The 16,660-nt window shown below is 40.9% G+C and overlaps 1 protein-coding gene across 1 annotated transcript in view; it reads left to right on the top strand.

The window, feature by feature from the left end:
• The window catches only part of itpr2 (inositol 1,4,5-trisphosphate receptor, type 2), an 80,784-nt gene that overhangs the window by 14,140 nt on the left and 49,984 nt on the right, over window positions 1–16,660 (top strand). The window contains exons 9-32 of the mRNA XM_072434531.1: window positions 1,315–1,410; window positions 3,571–3,612; window positions 6,268–6,419; window positions 6,548–6,647; window positions 6,839–6,999; window positions 7,357–7,498; window positions 8,447–8,605; window positions 8,998–9,170; window positions 9,977–10,096; window positions 10,630–10,812; window positions 11,374–11,625; window positions 12,032–12,179; window positions 12,260–12,407; window positions 12,557–12,744; window positions 13,502–13,604; window positions 13,689–13,746; window positions 13,819–13,984; window positions 14,196–14,348; window positions 14,451–14,537; window positions 14,616–14,741; window positions 14,824–14,946; window positions 15,113–15,313; window positions 15,405–15,656; window positions 15,838–15,963. Coding sequence (XP_072290632.1) covers window positions 1,315–1,410; window positions 3,571–3,612; window positions 6,268–6,419; window positions 6,548–6,647; window positions 6,839–6,999; window positions 7,357–7,498; window positions 8,447–8,605; window positions 8,998–9,170; window positions 9,977–10,096; window positions 10,630–10,812; window positions 11,374–11,625; window positions 12,032–12,179; window positions 12,260–12,407; window positions 12,557–12,744; window positions 13,502–13,604; window positions 13,689–13,746; window positions 13,819–13,984; window positions 14,196–14,348; window positions 14,451–14,537; window positions 14,616–14,741; window positions 14,824–14,946; window positions 15,113–15,313; window positions 15,405–15,656; window positions 15,838–15,963 — 3,459 coding nt within the window. The remainder of the gene's footprint in view (window positions 1–1,314; window positions 1,411–3,570; window positions 3,613–6,267; window positions 6,420–6,547; window positions 6,648–6,838; window positions 7,000–7,356; window positions 7,499–8,446; window positions 8,606–8,997; window positions 9,171–9,976; window positions 10,097–10,629; window positions 10,813–11,373; window positions 11,626–12,031; window positions 12,180–12,259; window positions 12,408–12,556; window positions 12,745–13,501; window positions 13,605–13,688; window positions 13,747–13,818; window positions 13,985–14,195; window positions 14,349–14,450; window positions 14,538–14,615; window positions 14,742–14,823; window positions 14,947–15,112; window positions 15,314–15,404; window positions 15,657–15,837; window positions 15,964–16,660) is intronic.

Genomic DNA, 16,660 nt, shown 5'->3' with positions numbered 1-16,660 from the left:
TGTCATAATTGTTATGGTTTTGCCGTAACGATGACCAAAACCTCCCATGTTATTCCAATGGGGAAATCGCCAGAACATGTTTACTTTAGACTTTCACAAACTCCTCCCAGGGCGTCAGCCCTATTAACCTGAAATTTGGTGAGACTCATCTTCAGGGGTGGACCATCAAAAGTTATCCACATTTTTATTCAAAGAGTCACGGTGTCTGTGCTTTCTGATGGTAAAACAAAGGGGAGAAGATGAGAGATTCAGCAGTAGGCGTAATAAAAGGACAATTGGGGCGCGTTAGCGCCCCCTCCTCTTGCGGCGTGGCGAGGGCCGATCATTGCCGCTTGCGGCTATATTTATTACTATTATTGAAAAATGACTATGCAAACGTTTACCATGGTTCTAATCATGTAGTCCAAAGTAAATATCCCGATTGGTCCAAAGTGTGTCAGATTTTCAAAGTTAGTCCAAATATATTTTTCTCAATCATTATGTCAGTCCAGCGCTTGAATATTTGTTGACTTTATCCATCTCTTTGTAATGGCCTGTTTCCCGGCTGCCGTAAGTAATAATTGAGGAATTTTTTTTATAAAAATGTACAGAGCAGTGGGCGGAGACAGTGGGTAGGTGAAAACTCGAGCCTCAAATGCAGGACAACACAGGAATACTCAAAACATGCATGAATCAATCGGAAATGCAATAAGACATTATTAAAAGCTCATAATAAATCCCCTTTTAAGATTAATCATTTTTATTATCGATAAAGTACAACATTGTATTGCAATAAAGACAAAAAATAACACTTATTTTCCCAATAGACCACACTCCTTAAAGCTCATCCATAAGAATACTATAGTGTCCTTGGGCAAGACACTTTATGGAACTGTAGGGCAAATATTTGAATTAAAAAAACACTTTCAAGGCATAGTAAACGCATGAAGTTCCAATGTTTTATGTAGTTAAAGGGAACTAGATTTATCTTTTGCTTCAACATTAAGTCCGTGTCTGATAACTCTCCTCCTATAATTTACAATAGTCCGTTGTTCCTCTTGTTCCTCTTCCCCAGTTGACATAAAAATGACCTTCATGTTGTTTGTTTGCTTCGAGCGCGTTGTCAGAACATTTCTCACGTTACCTTCCTTGTTCTGAGATTACATCTGTGCGACACTAATTCAATTCCTACACAAACGGGTCATTCATTGAAACTGACCTTTTTCCGCATGTTTGACTCCACGTTAAAGAAATGACTGATTCAGACGTGTGTGACATGACAGGGTGTTTTTGTTGTTTGTCTTTATTTATAGCTGTGTTCTCTTTTCTTCTCAGGTTGTGCACTGTGACCCCTGCAGAGGCGGGGCCGGGCAGTGGAACAGCTTTTTTCGCTTCAAACACTTGGCCACTGGAAATTACCTGGCAGCGGAAGTGAGTTAGAATGTCATTAACTTTACATGTTTCTCCTGGTGTGTCAAACGGTACTGTAAATAAATGAAAAAAATACATAAAATTAATACAATAAAATACAATAACTAAATCACATCTAATAAATAGATGCAACAGCGTTTTTTTTATATAATCGGAAGGATGAGAAAACGCATGAGTCAGTGATGAGTAATGACTCCTGTAAGAGCGTAAAACGCAACTTAAATGTGAAAGAGCGGATAGAATCTGATAAATGTAAATGTCTACAGCTCTAAACTAAATATTTAGTTTGTACCTGACATCTCATAGAAGAATGTCAGTTAAACAGTTGTAGAAAAGCAGATAAACAACAGGAACACTGCAGCTGCGCTCACATATACTGATACAGGCTTTGGGATGATACATACCGTAAGTTGAACTCATTACTTTTCTCTCCTCAAATAATGTTTTGGAGTTTGGGAAATTTAGGACCACTGCTGCTCACAAGCCAGTTCCTCAACAAACACTGTGCTGAGCTCTGCAGAGTAAGAAACTTCTATCATTTGGCCGCGTAAAGTCATTTGAGCGAAACAAAATCTCCACGGACAAAACGTTAGGCTGAAAAAAGCAAAGAAATGCATTTTATCATTTGTGCTGCGTATAATTCTGCCACCGAGTTTGAATGATGAGGAGCATTTTTCAGAATATAGGGGCATAACCTCTATTGAACTTGTGTCCTTGGGCAAGACACCTCGCCCGTGTGAACAAGCTTTATGTGTGAGCAAGTGGGACAGGTCGTTGGCACAGCTTTGTAGCTTTATCTTTGTTGGTTCTCAGTAACTTAGCACCACCAAACACGGGGAGTCAATGATTTATGCGACACTATTGCACTTTGAGACACTTGTTTTGAGCTCCATGTATCCAGTAACTTTAAAAGGGTTAGATGAAGATGAATACATAGATAATAAATACATATTATAATTTAAGTAATCGTGTCGCTTTCCTTCAGTGTTGGGAAGAAAATTTAAAAGTATTTGATTAAGTAAGTATATTTTATTTATACACCGGTTCTTCACAAAAAGCTGTTACAACAAATCTATAGCAACAATAACAGAATAGAACCCAGTAAACCGAAAGCCTGTCTAAACAAATGCATCTTCAGCTGCATTTGAAAGGAATTAACAGTGTCAACCGCATGAAGAGATGGAGGCAAAGCGCTCCGCAGCCTGAAAGCCACAGATCCTTCCCCCCAGTTTTAAATCTCGTTTTAAGGACCTAAAGCAGATTCTGACAGGAGGACCGAAGGGTGCGTCCAGAGGAATAAGGGTCAAAAGGTCCAGGATGTCCGTAAAGTGCTCAGAAAGTAACAACTACAATTTTAAAATCTTTACTTTACAGGAGGCCACCGAAGGGATGATAATTTAGTTACAAATTATCTGTATTGAAATGTATTTTGTCACAATCTGAATCCTGGAAATGCTTTCACATTCGGTTTCATTATATTATAGTGCAGTGGTCGTTATAATATAGTGCAATCCTCATAATAACAACGTTTGGCATTCATGACTCAAAGATATTTAGATTTTGTTGGCCAGCAAATAGGAATACACAGTTACTATTGCATTTTGAGGATGTCAGGCCTTGTTCAAAACTACGGCAAAAACTTAAACGTTTTCCTCTTTCCTTTTGGGGACCCCCATAAATAATTTTGCAACCCACTGCCTTAAGACCACTGTCGTAAAAAAAACAGCACATGATTAAAACAGTTTCATGTTTGTCGCATTTATTAGACAGTTTGTGCAGTTTGAAGCCTAAATTGTCTGATCAAATGGCACCATGCAGTCCTTTTGCTTTTAGGAAAGTAAAATAGGATATGTGCAGGGATACAGTTAACCAAAAGTACTACTTTGACTATGTACTTTCTGTAAATGGATGTAGTTACTTCCCAACACTGCCTTTTCTACACTAACGTCTCATAGTTTAGATTTCCAGTGCAGTTCATGTCACGTACTGTAGGCGGCAGTGTTTCCTCTGCAACTGCCACTATATGAACCATATTCTGCAGTTGTGATTTTTTGTCTTTTTTTTTTTTTTTACACCATGTCACATTTTTGAGTTGAGTTCAAAAAGATAATGTCGTCCTTGTTTTTGTTTTTGGTCACTTACGACAGCATTGTTTTGCAGATAAACCCGGAATTCAAAGACGACATGGAGCCCAAAGCAGAGGTGAGTTAGAAGAAGAAGAAGAAGAAGAAGCCACAACAGTGTATTAACAATCAGCTGATACACTGTTTACCAATAAGGCTTCAGACAAATTGTTGATAGCCCTACAGACACGCTCAAATACGTATTCAGAGGAAACATCTGCAAAGTTTTCCGACATAAAAAGTGTCTTGTAACTTTAGTCTGCCTCTCCCCGTTTCTATTAGTTATGAAATCCGATTCCCCAAACTCTAAATAAACGAGCGTGTGCGCACAGACGCTGGGAGAAAAGTCGTGCCAAAGTCTGAATCCATATCGAGACGTTACTTAAAGCGCTTTGCCGCTTTGCACATTTGTATTCTGCCGACGCGAGGAGCACAGTCTCAGCCTCACACTTCCTTATGCACATGCCGGGTTTCAGACACACTCGGGGCTCCTTACATAACGTCTGGGTGAGGGGGAGCCCTGTGAAGGGGAGGAGGGAGGGAGGGAGGGAGCGAGGTGAGGGGGAAAGAGAGGGGAGAGGAGAAGGAGTGCAAGAGGGACAAAAGGGTGAGAGATGTCGAGAAAATGGGTGCAGAAGGGAGAAGAGAAGGGGCACAGAGGGGGAAAGGAGAGGAAAAGAGGGGAGGCGGGGAGACGAATATGGGGGGGAGAGGGGCAGAAAAAGAGGGGGAAGAGACAGAGAGAGGATGGGGTGTAGAGAGGAGAGAAGGGTGAAATGGTAGGAGAGGGGAGGAGAAAAGGAGAGGGCGCGAGAGGGGAAAGACAAGAGAGTAGGAGAAGAGAATCAGCGGGGGGAAGGTTGGCGAGAGAAAGAGGGAAAGGAGGGAGAGAGGGGCAGAAAGGGAAGGAGACGAGACGGAGAGCATGGGATGTAAAGAGGAGAGAAGGGTTAAATGGTAGGAGGGGGGAAGACGAGGGAGTGGGAGAGGAGACTCGGAGAAAGGAGGGTTGTCGAGAGAACGGGGGGAAAGGAGGGAGAAAGAGGGGGAGCAAGAAGGGTCGAGAGCGTGAGGGCAAAGAAGGTGGGGAGAAGGAAAGACTTGAGGGTAAGAACGGGAGAGAAGACACGGAGGGGTGTGAGGGGAAGAGGGAGAGAGCGAATTGGAGAAAGGAGTAAGCGATGGGGGAGAGAGGGAGAGATCGGGGGGATGTGCTGTCTGCTCGGCTCCGCTCGCCTGGGCTAAGCTGCTGGAGTGACTCACCGGCGGCAACAAGAGCGGAGTGGGAGGACGGAGAAGCTGAGGCGTGTTCTGGTGACTCTGGGGAGCTGCCCATTGACATGCACCAAACTGTGGGAGAAAATGCAACAGAAAAGTACAACAACAGCAGCAGTTGATTCAAAAATGTACGTTACAACTAAACTATAAAAATATACGTTTGTACAATTAGGATCCATCACTTTTGACACAGTGTGAGGCAATCTCTCCAAAACTAGAGCCGGTTCTGTAATGATAATGTGACCACCTAAGTTAAATATTTGTGGATGAATAAACATTGCTCTGCCAAATTGACAATCCAGTTATAAACTAGATTAAAACTAGGACTATGTTTGTACCAACTAGGTCTGGATCAGGATTTAAACGCGGTCTAAAAAGGAATTAAAAAAGGGTTAAACCACGACCAAATACTAAAATGTTATACTCTATTTTGATACTAATGAACATATTCACCGACCAGACTAATTATGAAAAATGCTCTTCTTTTAAGTTTTAGACAAAAGACTGAAATTCTCGTCACAAGTAATCATTAGTTGGATAACAAAGACATAATCCATTTAGTTACTGTAAATTCAACTTTTAATTTTAATGTAGTTATTGCTCCAATTTGCTGCAACCTAATCATGCATTGGGAAAGACTCAATATCTGCACTTATAGTTTTAATCTGTAGTTAGGCCATATCATGACTCTTTTTTTTTTTTTTTTTTTTTTTGTCTTGAACGTTGTGAATGAGGTAAAGAAACATTTAGCCTAGAATTGATTTGCAATGCCTGATTCTGGCACCAGCAGGAGGCCGGTCCCTGAGGTCCAGTGTTGGGTACCTCGTTACTGCCCTGGAAAACTTAACGTGTTACTACATTATTGTAATAATTGTATCATAACATCATAGTTAAAAGATCAAATAAACAAGCAATGTAATTGTTGACAGATTTAGCACAATACAATGTCATACAATGATCAGGTGTTGGGCTCAAGCAATGAAAACATCACTAAAACTACATAATTGGATTGACAAGAGCAGCGACGCACAACAACAGAACGCGCTCGTTTTAGCACTGTGGTTTATTTAATTAATTTAATACATTTACTCCTCGGCTACAAAATGGTGTTTTTAACGAAAGAGTTTATTTCTCAAGCGTCACTAGTTGCACCATGCTCTCAACACGCCGAAACAAGTGTTCATCTCTCTCTCTCACGGCTGGGAAACAAACCTGGCTCTGGAATCGCGGTGAGGAGACGATGATGTAACCAAAACTAAAGTATTACTGATTTGAAAAAGTTACTTGGGGAGCACTAGATTACATTGGTGCACAAAACTAATCCGTTACATTATTTGTTGAGCACTTTACTGCGTTACCCCCAAATCTCCTGAGGTCCATGTTTAGTCCTTTGATTGGTTTATTTCTACTAATAATGCAACAGTTTTTTTCCCGCTCTGTCGTGTTTATTCTGCAGCATGAAAACGGCACCGTGTTCCCCAAAAGGAAGAACCAAGCTGCAGAGAAGATCGCCTTCACGTTGGTTTCCGTGCCTCATGGGAACGACATCTCGTCCCTGTTTGAGCTCGATGCCACCACTCTGCAGCGGGCCGACTGCCTCGTGCCCAGGTCAGTCAGACAGGTTTGAGAACAAAATGCCTCGTTTTGACCTTTTATGTTGTAGCTGGTTGTTTTGTGTTGCTTATAAAGGACTTGCCTATGGCTTATTCTCTTTTTTCGGCTTATATTGTCTACAGAAATTCCTACGTGAGACTCCGGCATCTCTGCACCAACACTTGGGTGACGAGCACGAACATCCCGATTGACACGGAAGAGGAGCGACCGGTTATGCTCAAGGCAAGTATTTGATTCAAAGATAATTTACAGTATATACCGGTACAATTAACTGCTGTTGCCATTCATAAGCAATTAATTAATTAATTCATAAGCAATTGCTGTTTATCACTCTTTAGTTTGTTTTGTCTGTATAAATGCTGGTTAGTTATCGTTGTGGAGATTGGTAACCGATCCGCCCTCCCTCTAAACAGATCGGCACGTGTCCCACCAAAGAAGACAAAGAGGCGTTCGCCATCGTGTCCGTGGCTCGCTCCGAAGTCCGAGATTTAGACTTTGCCAACGACGCCAACAAAGTCCTGGAATCCACTGTGCGGAAGCTTCGATATGGCAACATCGTGCAGAACGAACGGCGGTATGGAAACCGTCAAATGAACGTCAAGCGTCTGTCGAGGGATTGTCCAATGATTTTGATTTTGTTATGTTTTTAGCCAATAATGACCTTCGTATTTAGTCTTGCTCTTTTGGGTATTTAATAAAACGTACATAAGTTTACAAATTAACATTTCACGTTTATAAAATATACATAATCTTTGTAATAATATGATTTGTAGCACGTGCAAACAGGCTAATTGCTCTTGTAGTCTGTTTTTAAAAATGCATATCAATGCTTAAGAGAAAATATGGTGATATCTGTAGGAAAGGGAGGGGGAAAAAATGCCAATATCGTTTATGCCTAATGTTTTATACGTTTATGTTGTTTATATTCCAGGTTTGTCACAAAGCTTTTGGAGGAGCTGATTTTCTTTGTGTGCGTGGTGCCCAACAACGGTCAGGACGTCTTGTCGGTCGCCACTTCGACACCCGACCGAGAGCGGCAGAAGCTAATGCGGGAGCAGAACATCCTGGAGCAGGTCAGCGGAGGATCACAGGGACAAATACTCAGTATAATACTCGGTTTATTGTACTGACAAACTGCCTGTACATCGGCAGGTGGAGACGTCAGTGATGCAATGAAGGGATGTGAATAGAGATGTCAGGAAGATTTCATTTTTAATTAGTGTATGAGTTGTGAATATTCAAGTCACAATTAAATCGTGAGGACTAGTACCAAAAATAAATCATTTAATTTTAATCTGTACTCTTTAAGAACATAATGTAAAGCGCTTTTTTATCTGCCCATTTGTGTCACATTTATTTAGAAAGTTTGATTTCATAAAGATGGTCACGTACTGAATGAGGATTAGTTTGACAACATGGATGATAGTGAAGTAAATATGTTACTGTTGTTTCATCCTGGTGACAATCAAAACAATCATGACATTGGGATGTTTCTTCTTATGGGTCTATTTTTCCAGAATAAAATGATCCCCATTTAAAACTGAAGCTGTTCTTGACCTGTCTGCAGGACAAACAGGCTGGAGCATTTGTGAAGCTGAGACTGCAGTTTTGGACTCATAATTAGAGTAAACCAGAATTTAAAGTAGAAACAAGCTCTGCAAAGAGGAATTCAGTCTGCTTAGATTTACATTGTTGAACATATGATGAGCAGCTTGAGAGTTTTCTTTTATAAGATGGTGGACAAACATAATGGAATAAAGAGAGAAAAAGTCCAACCGTCCTAGTGGTGAAGATGGAGGTGGAGGATGCTAATGGTTCTGCTGCTGTGGTGGAGATGTGGCCGTGGGTCATGATTCATACTGTTTCTAAAAATCTAAAAAGGCTGAAAGAAACATGGGAAAGAGTTGATTTGTACAAATGACTTGAGGTGACATGAAGTGGTAAACATAAAGACGTATGTAGTTTAATTAGCTGAATGTTGTGCCTTTTAAATGGTTGTTAAACGTGTGTGTGTCCATCAGATCTTCGGCATCCTCAAGGCTCCATTTGAAGACCAGGGCGATGGGCCGATGCTGAAGTTGGAGGATTTGGGGGACCAGCGCTACGCCCACTTCAAATACATGCTGCGCCTGTGCTACAGGATCCTGCGCCACTCCCAACAGGACTATCGCAAGAACCAGGCAAGTTCTTCTCATGAGGGTCATTTACATTTTCAGAATAGAGGTAATTACATTATTATTATCATTGCATTATTATTTTTATGTAAGTGCTGAAAATAAGAGCGAGGGTGTCATTCTGCTTGCTGAATCAACACACAAAATTTAAAGCTTTTTGTGACATCCCAATTAATAATAATAGTAATAGAAATAATAAAATGAAAATTGTATTTCTATTACTTGATGGTCTGAGTTGAGAATAAAATCCCCACTGTGTCTTTTAAAATATGGGCCAAAGGCTTTCCACAGTCTAATATATAGATATCTGTGCTATTGTGAATGTATTTAATTACATGATTCCCCCTGGTTTGCTTCACTCGTCCACCTTGTAATGGCCGCATAATTGATCCTTGCAGGAGCATATAGCCAAGAAGTTTTCCATCATGCAGTCCCAGATGGGGTATGAGATCCTTGCTGAGGACACGATTACAGCTCTGCTTCACAACAACCGTAAACTGCTGGAGAAACACATCACAGGAAGAGAGATCGAGACCTTTGTGAACCTGCTGCGGAGAAACCGAGAGCCCAGGTTAGATCGGGGCACATCACTGTTGACTAGAAGCACTTATGGTACAATTTTGTGAACATCTACAGTAAGAAAGATTTGGGTATATAATGGTTGGAACAGTTCTTAAATGAATCCTGCACAGCTAGATTAATTCTTGCTCAAGCAATTAATTGAAATTTGGCCGTTCTACCAGTGGGACAAAGATTAAAGTAATCACGGGGCAGCACTGTGGTCGGAGCGGAAGCTTAAGGTGAAGAGCCCAGCGGATGTACTTCGACCTATTTTAACAGAAATCCGGAGGAACTTGTTTTTGCAGAGGAAATCGTTTTTGCATAAGTGGAAGGGAAATATCTGTTTCTTTTGTTCTGTCTTTTCTCACTTGCATTCAGCGTGAGCCATCCCAGATAACCCAATTCAGAGCGCAACACCAGAATGAATATCATTCAGATGTTTGGCAGGTTAGACTTAAATCCCTTATAGACCAGTTTTAATCATGAGTATATGTAATATGTTCTCTAGGCTTTAGGCTGCTGTGAAACTGCCAACAAAATTGGTTCCCAAAAATCCCCTTCAATTACTGAGTTTGGTCAAAAAAAAAAAAAAAAAAAAAAGAATTGAATTAGAAAAACGTTTTCAGTGATGCCACTGTCCATGGTAAACTCACTACAGCATAAGAAAGGTACATAGGGGGTATTAATCATTTGGTCTTGTTCTAGTCCAGGTTTAGCCATGGGTTTAGTCCCATTTTTGATTGAGTTTACTTAGTATTATGCATGTCTACCTCTACCCGTACCTGGATAACACATTAATTCCATGTGTATTTGCAGGTTCTTGGATTATCTTTCGGATCTATGCGTGTCCAATAAAACTGCCATTCCTGTCACACAGGAGCTTATCTGCAAATTTATGCTCAACCCCACCAACGCAGACATCCTGATCCAGACCAAGTGAGTCATATCCTACACTCATTTAAAGCTGCCTGGTTGATCCTGTCACACTTTGTCGCTTCATTTTTAGATGACCAAATGCTCCCCGGTTTATATGTTGTGTATTTCAAGTCTTTTATCCATGCTTGGATTAGATGTCTGATGACCTCTGCTGGCAACAATGGGAAGTGGATCATTTTGAAAAAAACAAAACAAAAAAGCTGTACCATGCAAATTACTGGTTTAATAATGTCAATATAGTCAGAGGAACTGAACCTGGGATGCTATTACTTGTCACATCCTGAGGAAATAAGCCTTTTGGGGTTTTATTCATAGAATCTACCAACCCAATGGAAGGAGACCAAAGATGAAAATGTGTATGTGTAATAGTGTAATTACAGTTGTTGTCAGTAAAATACATGTTTTATTAGATCAGAAGAGTTATGGATCATAATTTAGCATAATAATAACCTTTTACATGCGTTCTTAGCTGCACTTTTATAACAGTGTGATATGCGATGTGTACATGAACGCCTCTGATTTTCCTTCCTCAGACTAATCGCCAACACTGAGACGCCCCTGGAGTCGTCCATGCTGCAGGAGGAGGTCGAGGATGAGGAGGTCTGGCTCTACTGGATCGACAACCACAAGGAACCTCACGGCAAATCCATCCGACACTTGGCCCAAGACGCAAAGCTCAACCATAAAATGCACGCGGGCATCCTTACCTACTACAGGTGACTGCTGCGGCTTTACATCATTCAGAGAGAGGAGTCCTGTGACTACTGTGTGATACAGCTTTACCCACTAAAACATCATACAGACACTTGCTGGAATTTAACATGCTTCGGTTACTTTAACGTAATACTTTAACACTACACAAGATATCCCCAATGCAGTATTTGGAACAGTCGGAAAAGGTTTGAACCAGCTTGAGTCTGGTTTGTGGATAAACTCAACTCACTGTGCCACAATTGCCCTTAACATGAACGGTAGAATTATAAAAACTAAACATAATAAGAATAGTGTGAATTTTACAAGCAAAAATTCAACCTAATAAAGTAAATGTAAAAGTAAACGAAAATATAAGGTGCTTCCTAATCTGGCTGTTTATGTTGCATTAACTTGACTTTATCATTCAGGACGTTTGAGTCATGAAGCTGGTCACGTACTAAAGGAATGATAATCTATTATGAATGAGAGTGAATGCAGAATTGTGGTGTCGATAATCGTTACAGCTATTGTCACAAGAAACAGCACAATGTAAGTCTGAGTGTATATTATCTCTATCCCTGCAGATATCAGCTGAACCTGTTCGCTCGCATGTGTCTGGACCGTCAGTACTTGGCCATAAACCAGATCTCGAGTCAGCTGCCCGTGGATCTGATCCTGCGCTGCATGTTCGATGACTGTCTGCCCTTTAACCTGCGCGCCTCCTTCTGCCGCCTCATGCTGCACATGCACGTGGACCGAGACCCCCAGGAGTCTGTGGTGCCCGTGCGCTACGCCCGCCTCTGGACCGAGATCCCATCGGAAATCACCATTCACGAGTATGCTCCGCACTTGTCATTTCTATTTTAGACGAAAGAATGTTTAGATTTTGAGCTGATTTACTGTATTTTGTAGTATTTTGTCACTACTTTACTAATATATACTCTAAACTGTATGTAATATTGGTAATAATTTATCATGTGCTGCTCTCGTGAATATAGTTATTGACCACAACAGTAATACATGCTGTATATTGATATCAGTATCAGCTCCCCCAAAATTAGTTTTTAAATCAATTTATTTTTACATTCAGTTACATTATGGATGAAGTCTATAGTACAAGATTACCTGGTTTAATAAGCAAAATAACAGCAGCCTTTTACAATTTGCAAAAATTAAAACTGTAATTGTGTCTAAAAGTGTTCTATGTCCTTTAGTTTGAAAGGGTTTTAATTTCATTCACAGTTTTGAATACGAGTCATCTGACACCGCACAAGACGAAATGAAGAGGAAGTTTTCCCCTATAATGGACTTTGTAGAAGAATACCTCAAAGATGTGGTCAGTCAACCATTTCCGTTCGAGGACAAAGACAAGAATGAACTTACTCTTGAGGTAAAAAAGTTTCTTGTGTGTTTTTTTTTTTTCTCTCCGTTTCTATGATTTTCTCTAACCTGTATGAGTTGTCTTCCCAGGTGGTCAACTTGGCCCGTAACTTGGTTTACTTTGGCTTCTACAGTTTTAGTGAACTGCTCCGGCTCACGCGCACCCTGCTGGCTATATTGGATATTGTTCAGCACCCACTCACCTTCTTGAACAGGCTCAACAAGAGCCCTGAGGCCGGTGAGGACCTGTTCCTGTGCAATTCACAATGAGTATTATGTTAAGAGCAATCTCCTCTCTCTGACTCCCCAAATATGGACGCGTGTCTAATTTGTGACTCATAGCAGTCGAGTTAAAGCGTGCTGAACAGAATGTGATTTTGTTTTAAGGAAACAATGTCTTGCGCACTATCAGTGGAGTGGGAGAGATGATGACTCAGATGGTGATGAGCAGAGGGGTCCCGCACAGCCTCCCTGACAGCCCACTCTCGCTCAGATACGCCAAAGGACACTTCCTATCTGACAGCGAGGACGTCATGGTGATGGACACCAAGCTGAAGATTATAGAGATCCTTCAAGTATGTTCATTACTACTAGTAATAAAAAACGACTGGAACCCAAATGTGAAATTAGAGGGGGAACTATATCAAACAAAAAAAATATATTGAATATTATTGCAATGAGCTGTAAAGTAATGACAAAAATTAAGATCTCAATTACATTTTTAGACAATAACACCCAATGTTTTAATTTTCCTTAACTCCAAAACAACAATTATCAACGATCTTCTACATTTTTGGATATATCTCCCACCTCTAATTGCAACAATATTGTTGAGATATGCAAAATTAAATTCTCTATGATATTGTCTATATAAAAACATTTTTAAAAGATTGCAAAAAGGGTTGTTTACATTTCAGATTTGTTTTATTACATTTTTAATCTTTACAATTAGGGTTTTTTTGCCTTTAACACTGCCCATTCGAAGTCTGTACAAACCTCAACCAAGGCACATTTTAGCACCTTTCTGATGGATTGCCATAATAACTCAGAAATATTTCCCACCTCAGCGTAAAATATGTTACAGCAGGAGAGATAAAGTGGGGTGGATTAAAACAAAATTATAATAAAAAATTGGCGCTTCGACCTCGGGCAGGTACACGGCAATGATGAAATGCATGATGGACCGCTCCTGGCCCTGGACACTAGTTTAGGTGAAGAAGAGATTTTAGATGAGATTTTATTTATTATTTTTTTTATAGCAATACCCAATAATAATAATAATGATAACAATTACACCGTCCTTAACATTTACCTTGTTTGCTTTAATTCTAGTTCATCTTAAGTGTTCGGTTGGACTACAGAATAACTTACCTGCTGTCCATTTACAAGAAAGAATTCGGAGAGAAGAACTTATCGACAGACAATCTATTCATCCGTGAGTCCTCTTTCGATCATACAAACTCGTTATGTGTTCTGCGTTGATCGTTTTATATCGCGTTTTCGTTCCGTCCTCAAACAGCTTCGGAGCCGGATATAGATGAGATCGCCACCCGGGCCGAGTGCATGTTCGCCGGGAGGTAAGGGGAGCCGTCCCGTGAAAGAAGAGAAAACTTAACAGGGCTTGATTTTGCTCTCCATCGTTTTTTTAGCTCAGAGGTGTGCGCCGTGGAGCTGGATAATGAGGGGGGCCGTACGTTTTTGCGAGTTTTAATTCACCTGATCATGCAAGATTACCCCCCGCTGGTGTCTGGTTCACTTCAGCTCATCTTCAAACACTTCAGCCAGAGAGCCGAGGTGCTGCAGGCCTTCAAACAGGTAACGACTCCACGGGTATTCACACATTATGAGTTTGCTGTGTTAAAAGTCCTTTTTGACCGTTTTAGTTTCTTACCCTGCTATAATATTCACTCTCTAACGTGCTTATATATCGAGAGTTGTGCGTTTTGTGTTATTTGCATGCAGTCGTTCTCATATTATTCTTATCCTTGTGTGCATTTTTGCCATCTCGTGTTGCCGCGGTCCCCAGGTGCAACTGTTGGTGTCGGAGCAGGACGTGGAGAACTACAAGCAGATCAAGACCGACCTGGACCAGCTGCGGCTCACGGTGGAGAAGTCTGAGCTGTGGGTGGAGAAGAGCGGCGAGCTCGGGGCGCGGCCGGGAAAGGAGCAGAACATCGAGGTCAGAGCACATGCCGAAATATTTGTTTGTCTGACGAATGTGTGGACACTGTTGAGGGGTTTTATATATTTACATTTAACAAGGCCTGTTTTCCTCTAACAGGAGGTGGTTTTGAGTCCAGTGCAGGATGGAGACCAGAAACCACAGATAGACAGCAACAAAGCAAACAACTACAACATTGTTAAAGAGGTGACGTTCATATACAGGAAAGGATGTCTATTTCTCTTTTATTTATTGTGTAAATATAATTTGTCATGTCTCGTCTAGATCCTCCTGCGTCTGAGTAAGCTGTGCTATCCCAGTAAGAAGAGCCGTGTGCAGCAGCAGAGGTTGCTGAAGAACATGGGTGCTCACACTGTGGTGCTGGACCTCCTGCAGATCCCTTATGAGAAGGTGAGAGTGGAGATGCTTTTCTGAGCCAAGTGTTTCACAAACAGTGGTGTAATTGAAATGCTCTTTGATTTATTCTCCTCAGACCGATGAAAAAATGAATGAGATCATGACGCTGGCTCACACATTTCTGCAGAACTTCTGTCGAGGAAATCCTCAAAACCAAGTTCTGTTACATAAGAACTTGAACCTCTTCCTCACTCCAGGGGTAAGCTTTACAGGCCTGACTGCGTGGCCTTTTACTAACAGTAAATAAATGCCATTCTAGTGAAAGAGTGCTATACAAGGACTGCCATGGGATCAAATAATGTAGAAAATACTAGTTCCGAATGCATTTCACTGTAAGATTTTAAGATATAGTTTTCTTATCTCAGCTGTTGGAAACTGAGACGATGTGCCACATCTTCATGAACAACCATCAGCTGTGCCATGAGATCAGTGACCGCGTCGTTCACCATTTTGTCCACTGCATTGAAACCCACGGACGGCATGTTCAGTACCTCCGCTTTTTACAAACCATTGTCCGAGCCGATGGCAAGTTTGTGAAGAAATGCCAAGATAAAGTCATGACCGAGGTTAGAAAAGTACTATCCAACAGCGCTTCACTGCATTAGTTACAGCCGAATCCTGTAATAGCCCTTGACGCCGTCTTTCCCGGATTCACAGCTGGTGAATGGAGGCGAGGACGTGCTGATCTTCTATAACGACCGCTCGTCCTTCCCGGTGCTGCTGCAGATGATGGGCTCTGAGCGGGAGCGCGGGGACGAGGACGGAGCCCTGGCGTATCACATGACTCTGGTGGAGCTGCTCGCTGGCTGCACCGAGGGCAAGAACGTCTACACCGAGCTCAAATGTCACTCTCTGCTGCCTCTGGATGATATCGTCAAAGTTGTTGCAGACTGCCAGTGTATTCCAGAGGTAAATATGATAACTGTTGATCTATGTTACAATAGTTTTCCCTAAGAGTAACCTCACTTGAAGTTGTGCTTTGAGTGAAATTCCAAAAGTAAAGCGCACAATCTTCAATATTACAGGCTGTCTTCTGAAATCTTGTCATTGAACGAGCTTTCTTCTTCCTTCCAATGTGTTTTTGTGGCAGGTCAAAACTGCGTACGTGAATTTTGTCAATCACTGTTACGTGGACACCGAAGTAGAGATGAAGGAAATCTACACGTCCAATCACATCTGGAAACTGTTTGACAACTTCCTGGTGGACATATCCTGTGTAAGGCTCTGTCACATTCAAATATACTGGAGGGCTTGTCCAAAAAATGATGAGGCAGAATATCTGTCAGAATGTATGAACCGCTTTCTGCTGCCAAAACTAAAATAGTTCGGTCTGAATGAACGCTACAGCAGGTGCAATACTGCAATTCAGTGATGCAGAGAAAATCTATGTTGGTATAGGTAACTTTGTGCTGTCTGATGCTAAACACAGACGCTCTAGTTTTCTCTCAGTGATGCTTGGAGATTTTTATTTACTGATACAGATCGATTTGTGAGAAAAACACTGGTTCATTAAAATTACACATACCGGTAGATATTTGTAATCATTTGTTTAACCAGGTCATTCATAAACCGTTCTTATTTATAATAGCATCGCATTTTCCTCTGTCCTGTTTGGAATAATTTGTGTTAGAAAAATGTATATACATTTTTTAATAAAAAATGTTCGTCTGAAAATTTTAACCAGCAGAAATGTGTTAAAACAAGTCTTTACAGGTATTAATTGAGGTCTAATTATTATACAAATATGACATGAACTATAAAAGATCAGTAATATCACCTTTTATACCCCAGTTTAAGACACTTTTTTCCATTAAAAACGAAATAATCTGCTATTTTTGCAGCATTTCTATACTATAAACAATAGCCTACTTAACTTATGAGTGGAAATAGAAGAGCAATTGCACTTAATATGT

The sequence above is a fragment of the Eucyclogobius newberryi genome, unplaced genomic scaffold (genome assembly GCF_026437365.1).
Source record: "Eucyclogobius newberryi isolate DKJ021-1_F unplaced genomic scaffold, fEucNew1.0.hap1 SCAF_7, whole genome shotgun sequence".
NCBI lineage: Eukaryota > Metazoa > Chordata > Actinopteri > Gobiiformes > Gobiidae > Eucyclogobius > Eucyclogobius newberryi.
The sequence above is the reverse complement of the archived record's forward strand: the minus strand, read 5'-3'. Positions and strand labels throughout refer to the sequence as shown.